General features: G+C 36.8%; 1 protein-coding gene across 1 annotated transcript in view; it reads left to right on the top strand.

Moving 5' to 3' along the window:
• B3GLCT (beta 3-glucosyltransferase) overlaps positions 1-16,933 on the top strand; it is a 59,408-nt gene extending 42,475 nt beyond the window's left edge. Inside the window, exons 9-15 of the mRNA XM_035324940.1 lie at positions 1,257-1,388; positions 2,367-2,436; positions 6,264-6,377; positions 8,563-8,662; positions 9,656-9,775; positions 12,040-12,184; positions 15,298-16,933. Coding sequence (XP_035180831.1) covers positions 1,257-1,388; positions 2,367-2,436; positions 6,264-6,377; positions 8,563-8,662; positions 9,656-9,775; positions 12,040-12,184; positions 15,298-15,465 — 849 coding nt within the window. The 3' untranslated portion in view covers positions 15,466-16,933. The remainder of the gene's footprint in view (positions 1-1,256; positions 1,389-2,366; positions 2,437-6,263; positions 6,378-8,562; positions 8,663-9,655; positions 9,776-12,039; positions 12,185-15,297) is intronic.
• Positions 16,934-18,870: the final 1,937 nt, after the last annotated feature.

Raw genomic sequence — 18,870 nt, 5'->3', positions numbered from 1 at the left:
CCACTAAGAAGACTAGCAGTGTTTTTGACCGCATTAGGCAAAATACTGCCAGCAGCTAAAGGGAGATGATCCTTCCCCTTTACTTACCATTGATGAAGCTGAAGAGTCTTTTCCCAAAATATCCATGGTTTGTTGGCATAGCAACCTTTTCAAAAGTTGAAACTGTGATTTCTGACAGGCAGAAGCAACCTGGGGATTCCTACATCTTGAGTCTGTGCTCAAAGAGCTCTTGTACAAAGTGGAAGATGCTTTCCCATCTTTGAGCTGTCCTTGAGAGAGATTAAGCATTCAGAATTGAGAATGTATGTCAGTGCAGCTGGGAAGCTCTGAATTCACATACGGAATGAGATACTCTTTTCTGCCTTTTAGATTTTGAGAAACTTCACTTTGTTCTAGCAAATTTTTGAACAATTTTAGGTGAACTAGAGTTAATCTTTTAACTGATCTGAGGAAGGCACCCAGCATAGAAATTTTCTGCATGAATACTTAGTCTGGCATTTCAAGTTACAAGCAGTGTAAAAGGTTTGCAATACAAATTTTGGGCAAGTCTGAGTGTTCTAGATGTTTAATAAAATACAGATTGAAGTATTCATTTAATTTGTAATAAAATTAATAATGTAAACTCAAAAGGTATTTTCTTTGTCAGCTTCAGGCATCACTGGTTTGCCTCTTTTTTTCTGTAAATTTTTGCTGTTTTTTTGGGGTTGTTGTTCCATTTAAAGTAGACGAGAATCTACTGTAGTTTAGAATATCTACTACATTTTCTTTTGGTGTATTTTACAACTTCTTAGTGTCAGTACTGAATTCAAGCATTTTAAATTGTCACCAGAGAACGTGTCTCTTGAAAAGCTGAAGACTTCTGCATAGGAAGAAGTAGCCCTATCAATTCCAAATTATCAAAGTGATTTCAAAGAAGCAACAAAATACGGATTTTTGTTTAATTTAAAGGAAGGTGCAAATATTCTACCTCTTATAAAGTTAGAGATCAGATGTTTTGACATGCTTGAATATATGAAATTTAATCCTTTAAAGCCTGAGTATGTATAGAATTTGTTAAAGCAAAAAAAAATAGATGTTGGCTCTAGAAATGTAAGCAAGAAGTGAAGTATCTAGCTAGTAAATCAATAAAGACATCCTCTCTGACATCTAATATTTTCCATTTTCTTTAAGCTTAACTTATAATGTGGTTTCTTTGTAAGCCCTGAGAATATTTATCCAGTTTTTCTTACTGATATAAATGCTTTCTGTTTTCATAGATTGCCCTGTATATTTGGCAGAAAGGGGATGGACCCCATCTTACACCAGTGCCTGAGTTCTGCACAGATGATGGGAACTCGTATAAGGTTGATCAGTGTGCTACAACATTCAGTAATTTTCTGCCACTTTGTGTAAGTCCTGAACTTTAAATACCACTTGCTTAGTTAAGGTAAAACTCTTACTAAAATGCATAACATTTTACTTTAAAAAATCTAAAACCATAAGAAAATATTATTCAATAAATAATAATAATAATAAGTTTGTTGTAGCATTTATCTTTGTTTTCAGCCTTCCATGGCACGGGATATTTCCTGGCTAACCATTATCACATATGCTCTAATGGGTCTTTTTACCGTAATGCTTTAGCAGCCCATGATCTTTAAAGTAATTCTGTGTATTTCTGTGAGATACTGGAGTACAGATATTCTTTTTTTTTTTTTTTTTTTCACAGATGGAAATCTAAAACTTGTTTAGGCTAAAGATAAAATGTAATACAGTATTTGGTACATTAATGTACAATCAATCTCTTCTACCTCTAGGAGAATACACTTATGGTGTTGTGCATTAACTGTTGCTAGAGGTATAAAAGTGTTCCATGATTCTAGGAGAGCAAAATTTTAGGTGCCAAAAAGGAAAATAAAGGGGGTTAAATTATTATTTTTTTTGTCTTCTGTAGAGTTGAGGAAATTGAGATTTCTCATCTGTACTGTTTAAGCTTCTTTTTATGAGCATCATATAGTTCAGCATTTCTCACAGTGATTGTTAATTTCAAAGAAGTTTAAAAGAATATTTTTTTTTTCAGACAAATCATTCTTAGTGCAACAAAGTTCACCACTCATTTCTTTTCCTAATGATAGATGTTTTAGTTAGTGTTAGAATACCACCTCAACAGAAAAAGTATTTCAATAATGTTATTCTAGGAATTTTAAAACATTAATGATCTTTTTTCAAGAGACAGTTCTACTGTATTACTAATACACTATTCCACTTGATACGCTGTACAGTGAAAAGGTGTCTTTTGTTTTATTATATGTTGGCCATACATATCCTATAAAATGTTAAAGGCAGAGCCTGCAATTACAAAATTCGTTTCTGTTCTGTCCAAATAGAAAGAGCCAGTGAAAAAGGAAGATGTCTTTGTTGCTGTAAAAACATGTTGGAAATTTCATGGAGACAGAAGTAAGTCGTTGGTTAGTCAAGGTAGTAGGTCTGTAAATATATTTTATGAAATTAATATGTAAAAATAAACTGATACATGCTGTCCATGTTGCTCTTAGGTCTAAATATTTGCAAAATTCACTGGGAAGCATGAAAGCTTCACAAGTCTTACTGAATTATTCTTCAGGTAGATTTTTTTTTTCTATTCAGATTTATTCAGGAAGGCTGCAAAATGTTTAAGACAAAGTTACATTAGTTTGGTATTTCATAGCTAGATATTGGTTGACAATATTAAAATTGAATACCTGTATTACAAATATGCATAATTATATTGATGTAACTTGGTGCTCTTTTGATACGAATATTGCCATTTTTAATATCCTTCAGTGCGTTCCCCTGGCAGTAGGTTCAGTTCTATTCTTTGTCCTAGCAATGACACTTAGGCAACTCAATGGTGGCTGCTTCAGAAATTTCAGTAATATGAAAGCTCTCTCCACTTGTTCTTTTATTGGACTGGAGAGCGGGATAAAAGGAAGATAGAGTGGCTTATGCTGTCATACTGCTTCTACCTGTTGTCAGTCACCCTAAGCAATTGGTTGTGCACAGGTGGTTTATAATGCTTGGAATGGGAAATTTTACCTCTTGTAGAAATCTATCAGCTGTAGTACTTTGTTGAAGCCATGGTCCAGATCAAGAATCTCTCAAGTGTGCAACACCGTAGTATTTCATCTAGAATTTGTGGTGTTCTACAAGTAATAATAGTCACCATGAAAATATGATCATGAACCACAATTTCTATGGTTTAAAAAAAAACAAAAAAAGACAACAACATAGCGCAGCCCAAACAAATCTGTACAGTGGGTATTAACTTCTGTCTCAGGCACCAGGAAAATACAGACACAGAGACACCCAGCTTCAGCTAATACACAATAAGGCTTAGCTAAATTGAGGTAGATACAGTGTATGCAAAACTTGGAAGGAAAAATTCCAAATTAACAGTAGACATTCTACCTACTTGATGCCACTTACCAGTCCATTCTATTTTACTTTTTAGAAAGTTAATAAAGAAATTCAGGATTTATTATTAATTTATGGATTTATTTGAATTTTGTATGCCCTTGAATACTCCAGGCACGTAGTAGTGTCAGCATATTTGTTCATAAGCTTAAAGTCATGATTATTGGGGAAAAAAATGAAGGGCTAGTATTTGTACCAAATCTTGTGTGGTGTTTGCCACACCTGTTGTCAGAGGACAGGATGAAGATAAAAGCTCTTTTCTTAACTAAGTCCCCATATACTGATGCATCTAAAACTGTAGGTTCTGTCACTTTTAAATTTAGATGATTTGCCAGGTGTTTTTTTTTTCTTTGAAGATGTTTTAATAATTTTGTTGATGTTGTTACCGCACTTGATGAATGCCTCTTTCCACTGTTTTGTGATAGTCATTTGGATATCTTTAGCAAATAGCTTTTGACAAAACAAAATTGACTGTCCTGTAACTGGAGTTCACTGAAGAGTTCTCCTTTCTGGATCCATGTTTAATTTCTTGAACCAAATTAAAACAAACAAACAAAAACCTTCTAGGAAGTCAAAGGAACATATGACTTCAAAAAAAGTAGCATAAATAAATATCCTTCAAGAAACACCTGTTGAAGACTGAGGAAAATTCTTGAACTTTCCTCACAGTTTCCAGTGTTATGCAATAGAGGATAATCTTACTCAAGATTTTGAATGATTAATGGATGCCAGCTTCAGAGAGCTCCTTTTACCTGGTAAGTCATTTTTTATTGTATACCAAAATCTACTAAGTGCAACACTAAGGCTTGGAGTTTGATGTACAAAAGTAGCTAAATTTAAGTATTTACTTCAGATATAATTCTCCATACACATACTGTATATAGTAATATAAGAAGATTTCAAGACTGCAAACATACATCAGGGTTCTAGAAATTGCACAACAAAAATGAAATTAAGGGTTTAGAACTGACCTTCTGTAAGTATCTCTGCAGTGTGGTATTAAAAGTTCCTTGTGATCACTGGTATTAATACATACTGATAAATATTTGCATCAGTGGTTGGTCAGAAATTTTCAAATGGCTGTTTTTTCTTTGGAAAACGTGTTAGAAATTGGATTTTTTTGTAGGATTTAATTTATAATAATCATGTCTGGATGGTGACACATCAAAACAAGCAAGGAAAAGAGTTGCTTTAGCTGGTAGCTCCCTTATTAAAACATTTAACTAAGGTGACATGTAGGTCTCCACTTCAGGGAACTGTTTTTTCATCTATACAAAGAAAGGGGAGTCCACCAAGGAAACTGAGAGGCTTAGTCCTTAATAGCAAATAGTTTTCTATGATAAAGCAGTGTACTGAGGTTTAGGTCCTTCTTTGGAGAAGAGTGGGGAAAAAAAACCTTTAAAGGTGTGCCTCTGCTACCAGGTGAAGGGTGGAAGAGTTTTGTGTATCTGAGACATTTTTGGTTTGGAGCCTTAGTTTCCAAAAGCTTTCTAGTTTTGTTCTTCTGAGGAACATTTTTGAAGTGGACCACTTTCGCAAAATAAGAAAATCATTTTCTCTACTTATTTTTTTTTATTCTAGTTGAAATAAGTAAGTTTACATGGTATTCTCTGCCAATTAGGGCATGATTATGCCGTGTTATGTGATCTAATATTACTATTTAGTACACTAAATAGTACTACTAGTTAGTACGGCTGTTTAGGAGGTAAAGTTAATGTATTGTGAAATTCCTGACTTCACAATTCAGAACTTCACCATAATGTTACATGAACCTTTAGGTTTTAATGCAAAAATTGTGAGCAGTTTAAAGTGCTTAAAACTTTTAAAAGCAGTATTTTCTATTGCACATTGCTACAGAAGTGGAATTGCATTTTTTTTGCGTATACTATAGCCATTTCTATTAGTGGATTGAGTTCTCACTACTCTTATCTTAACAGTCCCTTCTATTTCATTTTCATGTTATGAAACTGACTGTTGGTCAATCAGTAATTAATCCTACAATTAATTAATCCTTATGTGATCAGAATAGAGGGAAGCAAGCAAGTAGGTAGGCAGCAAACATTTAGGTGAAGGATGGTTCCAGCAAGGGGCCGAAATCAGTTACTCACAAGCATCACGGTTAAATAGTGGCAAAGGGAAGTTACATAAATACTTCCTCCTAGTAGGAAAGTAGTTTTTCTAGTGTAGAAAATTACCTAAATTATACATAGGTAAAATGCTTGGGATTTAGGGCTTTGGCGACCAATGTACTTTTGTGAGTCTGCCTCCAGAGATAGGTGCTTCTGAGCATTAACATGGTGTTGCTGTCAAATGTTAGATATATAATATTTCAAAAGATGCATTTGGTCTGCTTATGATTCAGAATATTCTACATGCTGTACAGTTGGATATGCTGTGTTTTATAATGTGACAGTTTCAATACTGGAAGAATGATTGGTCTCTAATAGTGTTCTTGCTGATGTATGCTATGAAGTCTAACATGCGAAGTGTAAAAGTAATGAATTCTGTAGTTGGGTTTGCACAAATGTAAACATCACAGTTTTCAATGTAATAGGAATGAAGCTATAGCCATTTTCTTGAAGGAAATTCATTATGGTGTAAATAAAACTGTCCTGGCTAGATGACATAAAAATGTAAAAATGTTCCCCTAAATATGGTAGGAAAAAAAAATGAATGCTTACAACCTTGATGCTGTACTGGAAATACTATTTTCTGGAAATTGGTGTATTGGAAATATTATTTACAGTGTGAAGGAATATATCAGTTAACAAGGACATCAGCATTTTAATCTAGTAGTTATTTACGTTTCAATGTCAACAACTGTTTTGCAGTACCAGTTGTAAAGCAGACTTGGGAAAGAGAAGCTGCGCTTATTGAATACTACAGCGATTATGCAGACACCTCCATTCCTACTATAGATTTAGGCGTGCCTAATACTGAAAGAGGTGAGCTGGTGGCTGTTGTTCTCACTTTTGCACAAGTAGGTGTGTAAACATGGTATGTTTCAGGATGAAATGCGTATTTCACAGGATGATACGCATAGGATGACATCTAGAAATTGTTTCTCTAGCACATTCCTGCAGCTAAAACTAAATGCTTTTGTCACACAGAAAATGGAAGGAGAGTAAAGTTCACCCATCTAGATAGAATATTGTATTTTTTTGAGTAGAAACCTACTGTGAATATGAAAGGAGGGTGTGCTGACATACTCTAAGAAACAAAAAACGGTGCAATTAACCTGGGCTCACTTTAGATTTATGACCAAAGGCCTCAGACAGCACCAACTGCTTTCTGAACAGAAATTACTTCCCATATGGTATTCAAGTATTGTATACTTGTCTAGTATGCCTCAATTTAGATTCAAAAGCTAAATGTTAATATTGGGAGATTTTTTTTTTATGATAAATGATGTGATTTTAAAGTGCTCATTTGCTTTGAATATGAAAAAAAAAAGGCTGTGGATATGATGGCTTCAATGAATTTATTCCTTTTAGGGTCTAATGTTCTAACAGTCTCCACTATGGGTTATTACCTTCTCAATTAGAGGTGTCCAAGCTGTGGCCTATTAGCTTTATCTGACCCACTAATTCAGTTGTTCTGATCTCTGGATTATTTCCAGCTGTCCTTTTTTCTATATAGCTTATCAGAGGCAGACAGAGAATAGTAATTAAAATAAATTATGTTTTGTGGTTTCACAAAATCAGCAGAGCTAAGGCTTATTTAATTTCTTAAGCAGAGAGTTAGTACATTTGTTCAAAATATTCTAACTGGGTGTAACTTCAAATACAGTATTCCATCCTTATTTTTAAATTCTTGTTTAGTAATTATAATATTGATAGCCATAATTGCTTTATGCTGTCATCTGTAATCTAGATGAATAAAGACTGTTTGCAGTTAGACTTCTCGAAGATTTAAGAAAGATTCTATAGAAGTCTGAATCATCTTATTTTTATTGTCCTGCTCATTCTAGAGTAGGGTATCTCACCTTTCAACTCCTAGTAAAGGGTGTTTCATGTCTCAATTTCATTGTAGTCTGATCTTAAATGTTAAGACCTCTCCTTTGAGGAATTTGCTGGGACTTGAGCTGCTGGTGATAAGTACAGTAGATAGATGCAGACCTAAGTGAACATGGCTTCACTAAGGGCAGATCGTGCCTGACAAATCTGGTGGCCTTCTGTGGTGGGGTTACAGCATTGGTGGATAGGGGAAGAGTAACTGACATCATCCACCTGGACTTGTGCAAAGCATTTGAATCTGTCCTGTATGATATCCTTGTCTGTAAATTGGAGAGACGTGGATCTGACGGATGGATCACTCTGTGGGTAAGGAACTGGCTGGATGGTTGCGCTCAGAGAGTTGTGGTCAATGGCTCAGTGTCCAGGTGGTGATGAGTAATGAGTGGTGTTCCTCAGGGAACTCAGTACTGGCACCGGCAGTGCTTAACTGTCAGTGACATGGGCTCAAGTGCATCCTCAGCAAGTTTGCTGTTGACATCAAGCTGTGTGGCGGTCAACACACCAGAGGGACCCTGATGGGCTCAAGAGGTGAGCTTTTGCAAACCTTTGGGCAACCCTGGTCTGGTGGGAGGTGTTCCTGCCCATGGCAGGGGGCATGGAACTTAATGGTCTTTAAGGTCCCTTCCAACCCAAACTGTTCTACGATTCTATGATTCTGTGAAATATTTATGTACAAGCAATGGACCAGATTCATCATGAAATACTCTGAAGATATCTTGGAGTACTTTGCAGAAGATATTTCTGTCATAATCTCCTCATTTTATATTTTCAGAAATTAAGAGTAGTAGTTTGCCCCAAATTGTCCAACAGTTTAATAGGGTAGCTCAAATATGGTTTATTTTCTAGGTCTTTATAATCAAAGAACTTTCATACTTCAGCATCCTTCATAAGTATGTTCCTGCATAGAAATCAATGATTGTGTTGGAACTATTTGTACAGATACCATTCAGCATAACAAAGGATATAAATTAAACTTGCATCTCGAATATTTTGCCTGTCATTTCCAAAATGTTTTGCATAGTGCTGTAAAATATTCTTTTAATTCATAAATAATTGCTTATTACAAAATCTCACCATATTTAAATCATATTTTCTGGTATTCCTCTTCCTTTAGGTCACTGTGGGAAAACTTTTGCCATTTTGGAAAGGTTTTTGAATCATAGCTCTTCCAGAACTCCTTGGTTAGTCATAGTGGATGATGACACACTGATAAGGTATAGTTGAAATAGTTCAGGAATCACCACTGTTCATGTTGATAGCAGTTTTTGCAGTATTCATCTCTTCTTCTGTATTTAAGATATAACTGTATTTTTAGTTATGTAGCTTTGTATTCATTCCTTCAAGGAAGAAAATTGCCCCTCTTCCTTCATTGATATTAAAACAATGTAGTCTTTGAACTTGATAACTATGCACGTAGTGTTACTACGTAATCCTATAGCCTTGAAATGTGAAGGTTGCACGGTGTGATCCTTTATTGTAGGCATGTATGAGCTGATGGTTTTTAGTAATTTGCTAATACACTTTTTAACTTGTGTTGCTCGCATAACTGACCAGGAGAAAGATTACTGGATGATGTTGTCATGTTGTCATGTACAGTTGTCATGGCCATCCAGAACTATATTCAGGGACTTGCCTTTGTAGAAAATCAGACCCCATTTGCATGAAAACCAATGCTGCAGTACAAGAAGAATAAGGTACAGTAATCAACCATCAGGAGCACAGAGTCATGAAGATGAGAATATGTGGTTCAAGATAATACTTCATGTCAAATTATGCCAGAAGAAGAATTTGGAAGAAGCTGTAAATGTAGATAAAGCAGTATGCATAAAATTAAATCAAGTTCTTTGTCTTTCAGTTCCGAGCCAATATGATCCTTTGCAAAGTTCTTACCATTGTTTGGAAAAAATAATTTTGTATGCTCTCTGAGACCAGTCTGTTTTGCTGAGAAACGTGGCCTGCTTCTTCAGAAAAATATTCCTAGGCTAACTGATTCATCATTTGAGCAAATCAAACAATCATATATTAGTAAATAATCCATCATAAATTTATGTTAAAAAGTTTCTGTCTATGTTTTCTGTAGAATTTCTGGATTGCTCCTATCATTTTTTGTGCTATTTACTAGAATACCACTTAGGCTAACAATGTCTTTTTCAAAATAAATATCTGTATGGTTTATTTTTTCTTTTCAATTGATTTTCCTCTTACAGTATATTCAGGCTCCGAAAATTGCTCAGCTGCTATGACCCAAATGAACCAGTATTTCTTGGAGAGCGTTATGGTTATGGCTTGGGAACAGGAGGATATAGTTACATCACTGGAGGAGGAGGGTAACTTACTTAAATTCCTGTTGAGATTTACATCAGTTCCTAGTTTGAATGCAAATGTTTTGAATTACAATACAAATCAGTTGCAACAGAAACAGTGATGTTGCTCAGTACAACTAAAATGTAGCGATGCTCAAAGACCTAAATATTGCAGCTAGTAAGAAGCTGTGCAGCCCAGTAGGAACAGGTTTGTAGAACAAAGGAGTTGGTGCTGAGGACCATGCATGTTTAAGGGGGTTCATTATAGCTGGAGCGTTCCTGTGAGCAGTTACCAGTTATCAGCACTGCATGTTCTCTTGAAGCAGATCATAGAGCTCGGTTTCATTTGATAGAATTAATTCTGCACACTCAGACCATCTCACAATCTGATTCAGTGTTGTAGCAGAGACAATTGGGATACTTGCCTTAAAAAAAAAACAAAAAACACTCCTGAACTGAACTGTGGTGGAGTTTGCAGGAGAACCTAAAGAAGCACATGTAGTGATACAAATTGCTGCAATGAAAACATTCCTTCCTGTTTCTTTTTTTATTTTTCTGCGTCCAAGCATGGATGAAAACGATGATGATTCAGTTTCTGTTTTTGAACTTTATGCAATGATTTATGGAGAGGTAGCAGGGCAAGGAGCTTGGTATTTATGTCCTGGAAAACAGTTTCTCATAGAAAGAAGACGTTGTGGGTTGATCTCATGCATGAGAGAGATGGGCTGCTGTGATTGTATATAGAATTTGGTTTAAACTAACGTGTACGTGATCTTTTGGTTTGGCTCTTATTACAATGAGAACCACCTTAAGATTCTGATCTGACCATTTGTGTCTAAAGCAAGTAGTGTGGACATCCAAATAGCCTTAGCGTCATTCTTTGTGAAAAGTAATGACTATAATAACTTGCCAGTTCTCTTATTCAGCCACGAGTAAATAAAGATCCACTGACTCACCTTCTCATTGTTTTGCATGGTTGCAGAAGATCTTGCTCAAGTAGGGTTTATGCTAGAGTTGAGAAAAAGACCTTGCTGTTTGTTAGTTACCAGTCCTGTATGTCTGTATCTTTAGCATTTATGTCTGAGATTCTGTTCTGTCATCTAGATGTAGAAGTTTGGGGATTATTTTTATTCTTGGGTTTGAGCAGATGAAGGCACAGATCACACGTCTTGCTTCATACCCTAATTTTGAGTTTTTTCTAAAGTGAAGAAATCTATATAAATGTAGGGTCACAATCCAGATAATCAACTAGCAAGCATCTTCCCCAGATGTGGGCAATTTACATCACACCTGCATAGCAACATGTGCTGGTCACAAGACCTGACTTTTTTTCAAGCTTTAGCTGACTTTTCCTCCTCTGATCTGAATAGTGAAATATGACTTCCTGTTGTGCTCACCATTTTTTGTCTTTTTATGATACAAGCAGTTGATCTGTCTTCAAAGTTGCAATGCTAATGTGAAGTATTTTACAACTCCAGTCTGACAATATTCTCAGGCCAGGCTTTTTGCCTTAGCCTCAGTATTTCTACAAGTTTTGCTGTGTCCCTGTATCGAGCGAAGGATTGTCATGTTGTGAACAAACTCATGAAGCTGTGTAGCAATTTTGGAGTGTGAATCTAATTAGTGTAACTTCTAGTAGCTGGAGTACCATGCATTGAACTTCAGAAAAGACAGCTATGGAATACTAGACAAGAGTATATTCCCTCAGCTGTTGAATTTAAGACATCGTGTTTCTGGTCTATTGGAGGCTTATTTTAGTGATAATGATCTAACAGCTGTGGGGCTCTTGTTGGTATTTAGAGAAGCAAGAGAGGGTGAGCAGAAAAGCCTTGTAAATAGCTTCAAGGAACATTTTTCACTTATAAAGAGAACTCTGTACAGCAGAGGATTCAAGGAATGACAATTCAGATTGAGTTCTTTTCCTTTTAATGGTAACATGAGAAGTAACTAGACAGTATATTTGAGTAAGATAGAAGAGAAAGTCCTGGCAAAATGCAAGAGTAATTAGCTAGCCACTGTTTTTACTGCTGATAAGCAACTGTTGGAATAACAGCATAATTCATTTTCTTTGAGAAGTAATTATCTTTCAGCCATTGCTTCTTGCATTACTTGTCAGCACTGACTTCTCAAATTCTGAAATTTCTGATAAGCTGCACCAGAGGGCTACTTGTTGTCTTTCAATTTTATAATACGTATGATTAATAATTATAATTAATATTTAATCATTTACAGTCATTTTGCTTCTCTAGTACTTATTGTGTAATACACTTTTTTTTTTTTAAACTCAGGATGGTTTTCAGCAGAACAGCCGTTCAGAAACTACTTGCTAGCAAATGCCGGTGTTACAGCATGGATGCTCCTGATGATATGGTTCTTGGGATGTGTTTCAGTGGCTTAGGAATCCCTATAACACATAGTCCACTCTTCCATCAGGTCAGAGAGTTATTTTTACTAGCGTTTATAATACATTTTGTACTTTTAAGTATACACATAAAAGGTGACTCATGAATATTACAAAACAGAGCCATGTGTAATAACTATAACCAAGATGCTATTGCTGTAGCTTACTTCTCTCCAGAACATCTCCTCCCACAGGATGCCGTCCTTCCCCAACTGAGCCTGCGGGGGCTGCCCACAGGCAGCAGCTCTCCAAGCACTGCTCCCACACAGCTCCATACCACGGGGTCCATCCCCCAGGAGCAAACTGCTCCAGCACGGGTCCCCCATGGGCGGCAGCTCCCACAGACCCCCTGCTCCTGCGTGGGCTCCTCTCCACGGGCTGCAGCTCCGGCCCGGGGCCTGCTCCTGCAGGAGCTCTCCATGGGCCGCAGCCTCCTCCAGGCCACATCCACCTGCTCCCCCGGGGGCTCCTCCACGGGCTGCAGCGTGGAGATCTGCTCCATGGGGGACCCACGGGCTGCAGGGGGACAGCCTGCTCCACCAGGGGCCTCTCCACAGGCTGCAGGGGAACTTGTGCTGTGTGCCTGGAGCACCTCCTGTCTTCCTTCTACACTCGCCTTGGGGGCTGCAGGGCTGCTTCTTTCTCAGTTCTCGCTTCTCTCTCAGTTCGCATTCCTCTCTCCCAGCTGCTGTTGTGCAGCTGACTTTCTCTTCCTTCAATCTGTTCTCCCAGAAGCACACCCAGTGTTGCTCCCTGGCTTGCCTCTGGCCATCAGCTGGAGCTGGCTCTTACCTATCATGGGGCAGCTCCTCACCCCTGCAGCTCCTCTCTACCATGTAATCCCTGCCATGTAAACCCAATACATCTACTTAGCCATTTTTTTCTAGCGATTCAGAATTTAGTATTCTGAAACATCTTATTACTGAGTGTATATGAATATAATGTTAAAGTGTTCCTGTAACTGTCGTTTTGATGGTGGGTTCTGAAGAATCAATCATACAAATATCTTTCAATAAATTGGCCTGTGCTAGCACAAGGGAAAAAGGTCGCAAACATAATTTCCTTGTGAGCATATTCTCCAGTCTGGGAGAAGAGGATTGGAATAGATTGGAATCTTTTTTCTTTCTGTTTTCCAGAATTTTTCATAATCTAACTGTGATATCATAGTGGAAAACATAACGCACTGAGTCCCAGAGAGATTTGTTGCATCGTAAACCAAATAAACACTTTGCCTTCCTCCCATGGTAGTAAAGAGAAGAAGCACTTGTGATTTTTCCAAACAGTGCAAAACTTTTTTAAAAACTAGCATTTAAATCACTGAAATGTTGGATGTTTTTCAGATGTTAATCTAGGTTAAAAACTGGGACGATCTGTGTAGCTGAATATAAACTGAAATTAGATAATAGGCTGCTTGAAAAATTAGTAAATTACCAAGTAATTCAAAGCAGCTGTTAGGGAGGGAGGAAGAAGTTTGCTAATTAAATTATCAGCTTTTCCTGTATTGAGATTTTCTTTCTGATTACATTTACTATTTAGGGAAATGGGATGACTGAGAACACACTATTAAGAATTTGAATTCTTTGTGCATATTAAAAAAATACAGAATTTTCTTTCCTGGTTTATCATCACTTCTTTCAGTATAAGTATGAAAGAAAGCAAGAACGCATCTTTATCAACAGAATTATTGAATAATTTGCTTGTAGAGGCTGAGGGTGGAGGTTTTTTAAATGAGTGTTGGAAAGAATAGAACTCATTTTACAGATTTGTAGGAGTGGCACTTACACAACCAAACAAAGCACTTCTTTGTAATCCTTAATAGTATACATTTGATACTGGATCACTTTAAAAGTGAAATCCTAGCAGTTAGATTTTTCACGTAGAAAATTACAGTTGAATTGTGATACATCTTTACTGTCACTTATAACAAATTCTAATTCTGCATACCTTAAACAAAAGCTAAGCCTGAGGGGGAAAATACCGAATAAAAATGGAGTGTGCTTATTCTCTGAATTTCACTATTATTAAACAAATATTTTTAAAATCAAAATTGGATTTTCTGTTAACCAGAAAATTATTTTGGGGCTCCCTCTTGATTGCACTGAATTATTTTAATTCTTTAAATAAGTGGTCCGTGGTTTAAACATAAGAGGAAAAAGAAAAAACAGCTCAGATTTCTTAATGTCAAATTCCCTTGCCTGGTTTTATGACTGGGTATACATGAAAGAGCATGAAGAATGCAGCACGTAGAATTCATGAATGCAACCATAAGTAGGTGAAATGTACAGTATTAAATCAGTTACGAGCTTCGGCATCAACTCATTGTTTCAATTTTGTTTTACTTCTAAAAAAAAAGAATGCATCTTTGATTAAATCATCTTCAAATGTTGAAACAAAGTGCTCTCTGAGTAAGTTTTTGTATGCCTTTCTTGTGTTTCTCTATGCAAAGTTTTTATTTAAAACAGGAAAAAAATAACTAGTTAGTTTACAGAGACCACTACAGATTGGGCTTGTTTGTATAATGATGCACTTACCTGCCCTTAAATAAATAAATAAAACATGCTTGGCACATTAGGAAGTCAGCTGCATTATGTACATTTGCTGTAATTCTGTCTCATGTGATGTGATAAAGGAAAATGATGCAGTTTCCTGGCACCACAATTTCACCTGCATTTGGTGATCTTTTGCCATCACAAAACTTGGTACCTTTCAGTTGCTACATTTAGGATCCTACAATCCCATTGGCAGTGCTGACATCACTCAGTAAGAGGAGGAACAAAGAGAACGTTACCTGAAATCATTTTCTCACTGTTGAGTCCAAACTGAATGTTTAAACAGATGTGACACAAACAATACTGCTTGCTGCTTGCACACGCCTAGATAGCGGCCATTCCATTTCAAGAAACAGGGCAGAGTTATTGTCAATGTACTTCATAGCATGATGACTGCAGCATGAGTTTAAGATCTAAACTAACGCCTGTAATTTAACAGGATGATGTAAAATAACCTTTGTTGTCGCCCTGTGTATTTTGTCAATGTCACGTTGCTTTGTTATGAAACAGAGGCCATCGAGTGGTGATACCTCGTGATTACAAAATTGTCCTTCATAACTGATTACTGGCGCTTTTGGTTTGTTCTTCCTTCTTAGGCACGGCCAATGGACTACCCAAAAGACTACCTTTCTCACCAGATTCCAGTATCATTTCACAAGCATTGGAATATTGATCCAGTGAAGGTATATTTTACGTGGCTGGCACCAAATGCAGAAGAGGTACTCAATGGAAAGAAAGTTGGTTACATCAGGGAGGATTTATAAGCAGTAGGTTGTTGATGAATGTACTGCAGATGAGAGGCTGACACTACTGTGATTTCTGTGCTGTTCTTACATTGATCATCTGTTTGTAATATAGATGTTGTTGTTTTGTTCCTGGTTGTTACATTCCTTCAGAGCGATGGAAGAAGGCATGTAATTGACATTTGGATTCTTTTGTTAGTTTGGTTTCTCTTTTAGGGCTTTATATACCAATGAACTTGCCACACGTTTAAAATGTCTCCTACAACTTTATCTGTGTTCTGTTTTGGACTTTGAGTCAGCATCAGTTCACATTTCCTTCCTTTGTTCTTGCAAAAACTGAAGTTCTTTATTTGGGAGCCTGATACCAAACATCTGTTAAACATCTATTGAACTTTGTGTCTGCTTGACCTGCAGAAAACAGTTCTCTAAACCATTCTGGAACAGGTTCCTGATAGAGAGGAGACATGACTTTGTTTCTGTGACCAGGAGCTGGATTGTGTGAAGGCCATGTTCCTTCATGCTCCTTTCAAACAGAAATATTTTAGTTCCCTTGGATAGGTGGATCAAGCGTGAACTACTGTTTTGCCTTTAAGTTGATTAGCATTTCTGAGGAATGTCATGTTCAAAATTCACGAAAAGGTTAAGGACTGGGATTTCTTAAGTGGCCACGGGAGGTCACTGTGGCTCCTTTAGAAACCTAAATCGCTGTGTATCTATTTGGCAAGTATAAATGTGACTCTTAAGGATTTTCGACGAACTAACACTTCAGTATTTCTGACGTGTGCATTGCAGTAGTATATGGATGCCAGCTTTAAAAAGTTCGTAGGATTTCTAATTTATATCACAAAGATAAGTAATTTTATGCTTCAAACATGTAAAAAGTGATTCATATTTAAATGTTCTTGATTTTTTTTCTTTGAGCAATTCAGTTTTGTAAAGATGTTTGTACAAAAACCAGCATTAGTATGTTCTGAACTAATTTTTATACTGTAAAACTGTTACTTCAAGAGAACAGACTATGGCAATTGTATGCTGTTATTTAACTTCGCTTGCTATATCGTAACCAAATACAGGGTCTTAAAGCCATACTGCTGAATTCATTTGTGGGTCTGTTTCTGGATTTATTTTATTTTTTGGTAGGTTAGAAACTGATTCCATTCAGAGTGATGCAATACTTGTTCTTATGCCTAAACAGGGGAGCCACTGATTCCTGTTTCAGTAATTACTGAAGTTGTATAAACACTTGTTTGTGAATGTAGCTTGTGGAATTAGAAGCATTTGAATAGCAAGCACATATTCATAATAGATTCAAGTACTGATTAAATAGGAGCAATCCATGTTATGTATTTTTTTTCCTTCCCACTATCAGTGCCTTAAACAGTAGACATTTTACTGATACCAGGAGTATGCTGTCTGGTACCATGGATGTATCGTTAATTATGTTTACTGTTTAGAACTGTGAGAGCTGAATAAAAGCATTCTTATTTAACCTTTTGTGCCTTCTTTCTTTTTGCAAAGAGAGTACAGGATTCTTTCAGCACCTGCATCATAATTCTATCAGCTGAATAATATTCAATGGTCAGTTCTACTAAAAACGTGTTTAAAGATTTTTGTTTGATTTCATATTCTGTTCTTACATATTTCCCCAGATTAGGTTAATTTTCAAGTCTTTATTTTTGTGCAAATGAAAAATGCTTTTGCAGTGGACTCTTGAAGTGTTTGGGAATCTTGATGCTATCACAAAATTCCATCTATAATGATACTATCACGTTCTTCAAAGGTCTAATTGCATAGTCCATTCACTTCCAACTTCAGACTGGTGACATTTCACATCTCCTTGGGCCTCGTGGAGGCAGAATAGGTCAGATAAAGCTGCCCATTCATGTAGCTCTGGTGAGAGGTTTGTGGTGTGACTCTTGTCCTGACAAACCAAGTTAATCATTTGTTCTTTTTCTTGCCATTATGGTTTGTTTATACTGGAATTTTCCTGTTAATGGATTATAAGAACTAAAATGCTTCTGATCTTAAAAAAAACTGGCTGTGGAATTACTTGACACTTAATAAACACTGAAATACATTTTCAACTCAATAAAATGTGGACAATCATCCCATAATTATCGAGTTATTATCTGCTTGTGAAGAACTCTGTCAAGTGCAGTTTGAATGTCTGAAAAAAGATTAAAAGTCCTATCAGAATAAGACACGATTTTGTTTTACAAGAGCTGGCTCCCCTCCATCATGTCTTGCCACTTGTTCATCTAAGTGGTATAATTAACTCTTCAACAAATGCTCCTCTTAGAAGCCTTTAATTGTCCTGACGGTCTTACAAAATCTGATAAAACATTTGCTGCCCTTCCAGCATCCTCATAGCCACTGCCTATGAGTGTTCTCGTGACCTTTGCTAGCAATTCAGCTGCTGCATTCTTAAGATATTTCTGGTTTATTGAAAGAGTGTCCTGGAATGTCAGATGGGTTGCAATGAACAGGGCAGAGGGGTTGTAGAAATGCAGAGAGCAAAGGAAAGAGATACTGAGGTGAAGCTGTAAAAACGTACCACAGTCTCTGCAGCTTTTGTGTCTTCACATTGGTGCATGCACATGTATGCTCAGAGGTTTTAGATCATGTTAGTCATGAGCCTTTCTGAGGAATTTTATCATTTGTGTCCCTGCCAGCATGAAGGATTGTGGATTTATATTAATTATGGTCAGCCTCCTGCTGCACCTCCATTGCTTTGGATCCTTGTGTGTAAATCTAGCACCATTCTCCAGCCTCTGCAGAGCTCCGGCTCCTAGTGGAGGTGGGTTAACTTCTGCCTTTACATCCACCTGCCCACGGGCAAGGTCCCAAAATAGCAGAAGTTACAATCAATTTTAAACACCACAGCTAATGCAACTTACAGCTCCATGGGCAAATGTAACAAAAACACTGTTCTTCTTGGCAAGCATTATTCAAGCGCCACAGCACTCTACTGGATGCACTGAAGAACACGAGATTGTACTGCAGAACCATCCAGCTGAGGGACTGAATAGATCCCAACAAGTGACGTGATGGTCAGGCTTGTTGAATTGTCATTGCCTGTATGAGATGTGAAGAGAGATTGAACAGAAACTTTAAATGCAACAAGATGAGTCAGATTCTTATGTCCCCTTGAGCTCTTTACTTGTCAACACTCATTTAAGTAGGAAACATCATACATTTGGATTAAAAAGTAACATATTCCATTGCTCATTTTTGTTTTTGAAGACAACAAGAAACAATGCAAAGGGTGACAGGGATCTGTAAGAACGTGGGGAATTTGTTCAGGGGAAGACTAAACAGTGGAGAATTATCCATTCGAAAAGGCACGAGTGGAGTAGAGGTCCCCCTAATTATGAGTGATACAGAAAGGGTGAGCAGGGAGTGATTTTTCACTCTCTGATAATAAAC

The sequence above is a fragment of the Oxyura jamaicensis genome, chromosome 1, assembly GCF_011077185.1.
Source record: "Oxyura jamaicensis isolate SHBP4307 breed ruddy duck chromosome 1, BPBGC_Ojam_1.0, whole genome shotgun sequence".
NCBI lineage: Eukaryota > Metazoa > Chordata > Aves > Anseriformes > Anatidae > Oxyura > Oxyura jamaicensis.
Note: the sequence above shows the minus strand (reverse complement) of the source record. Positions and strands in the feature narration are given on the sequence as shown.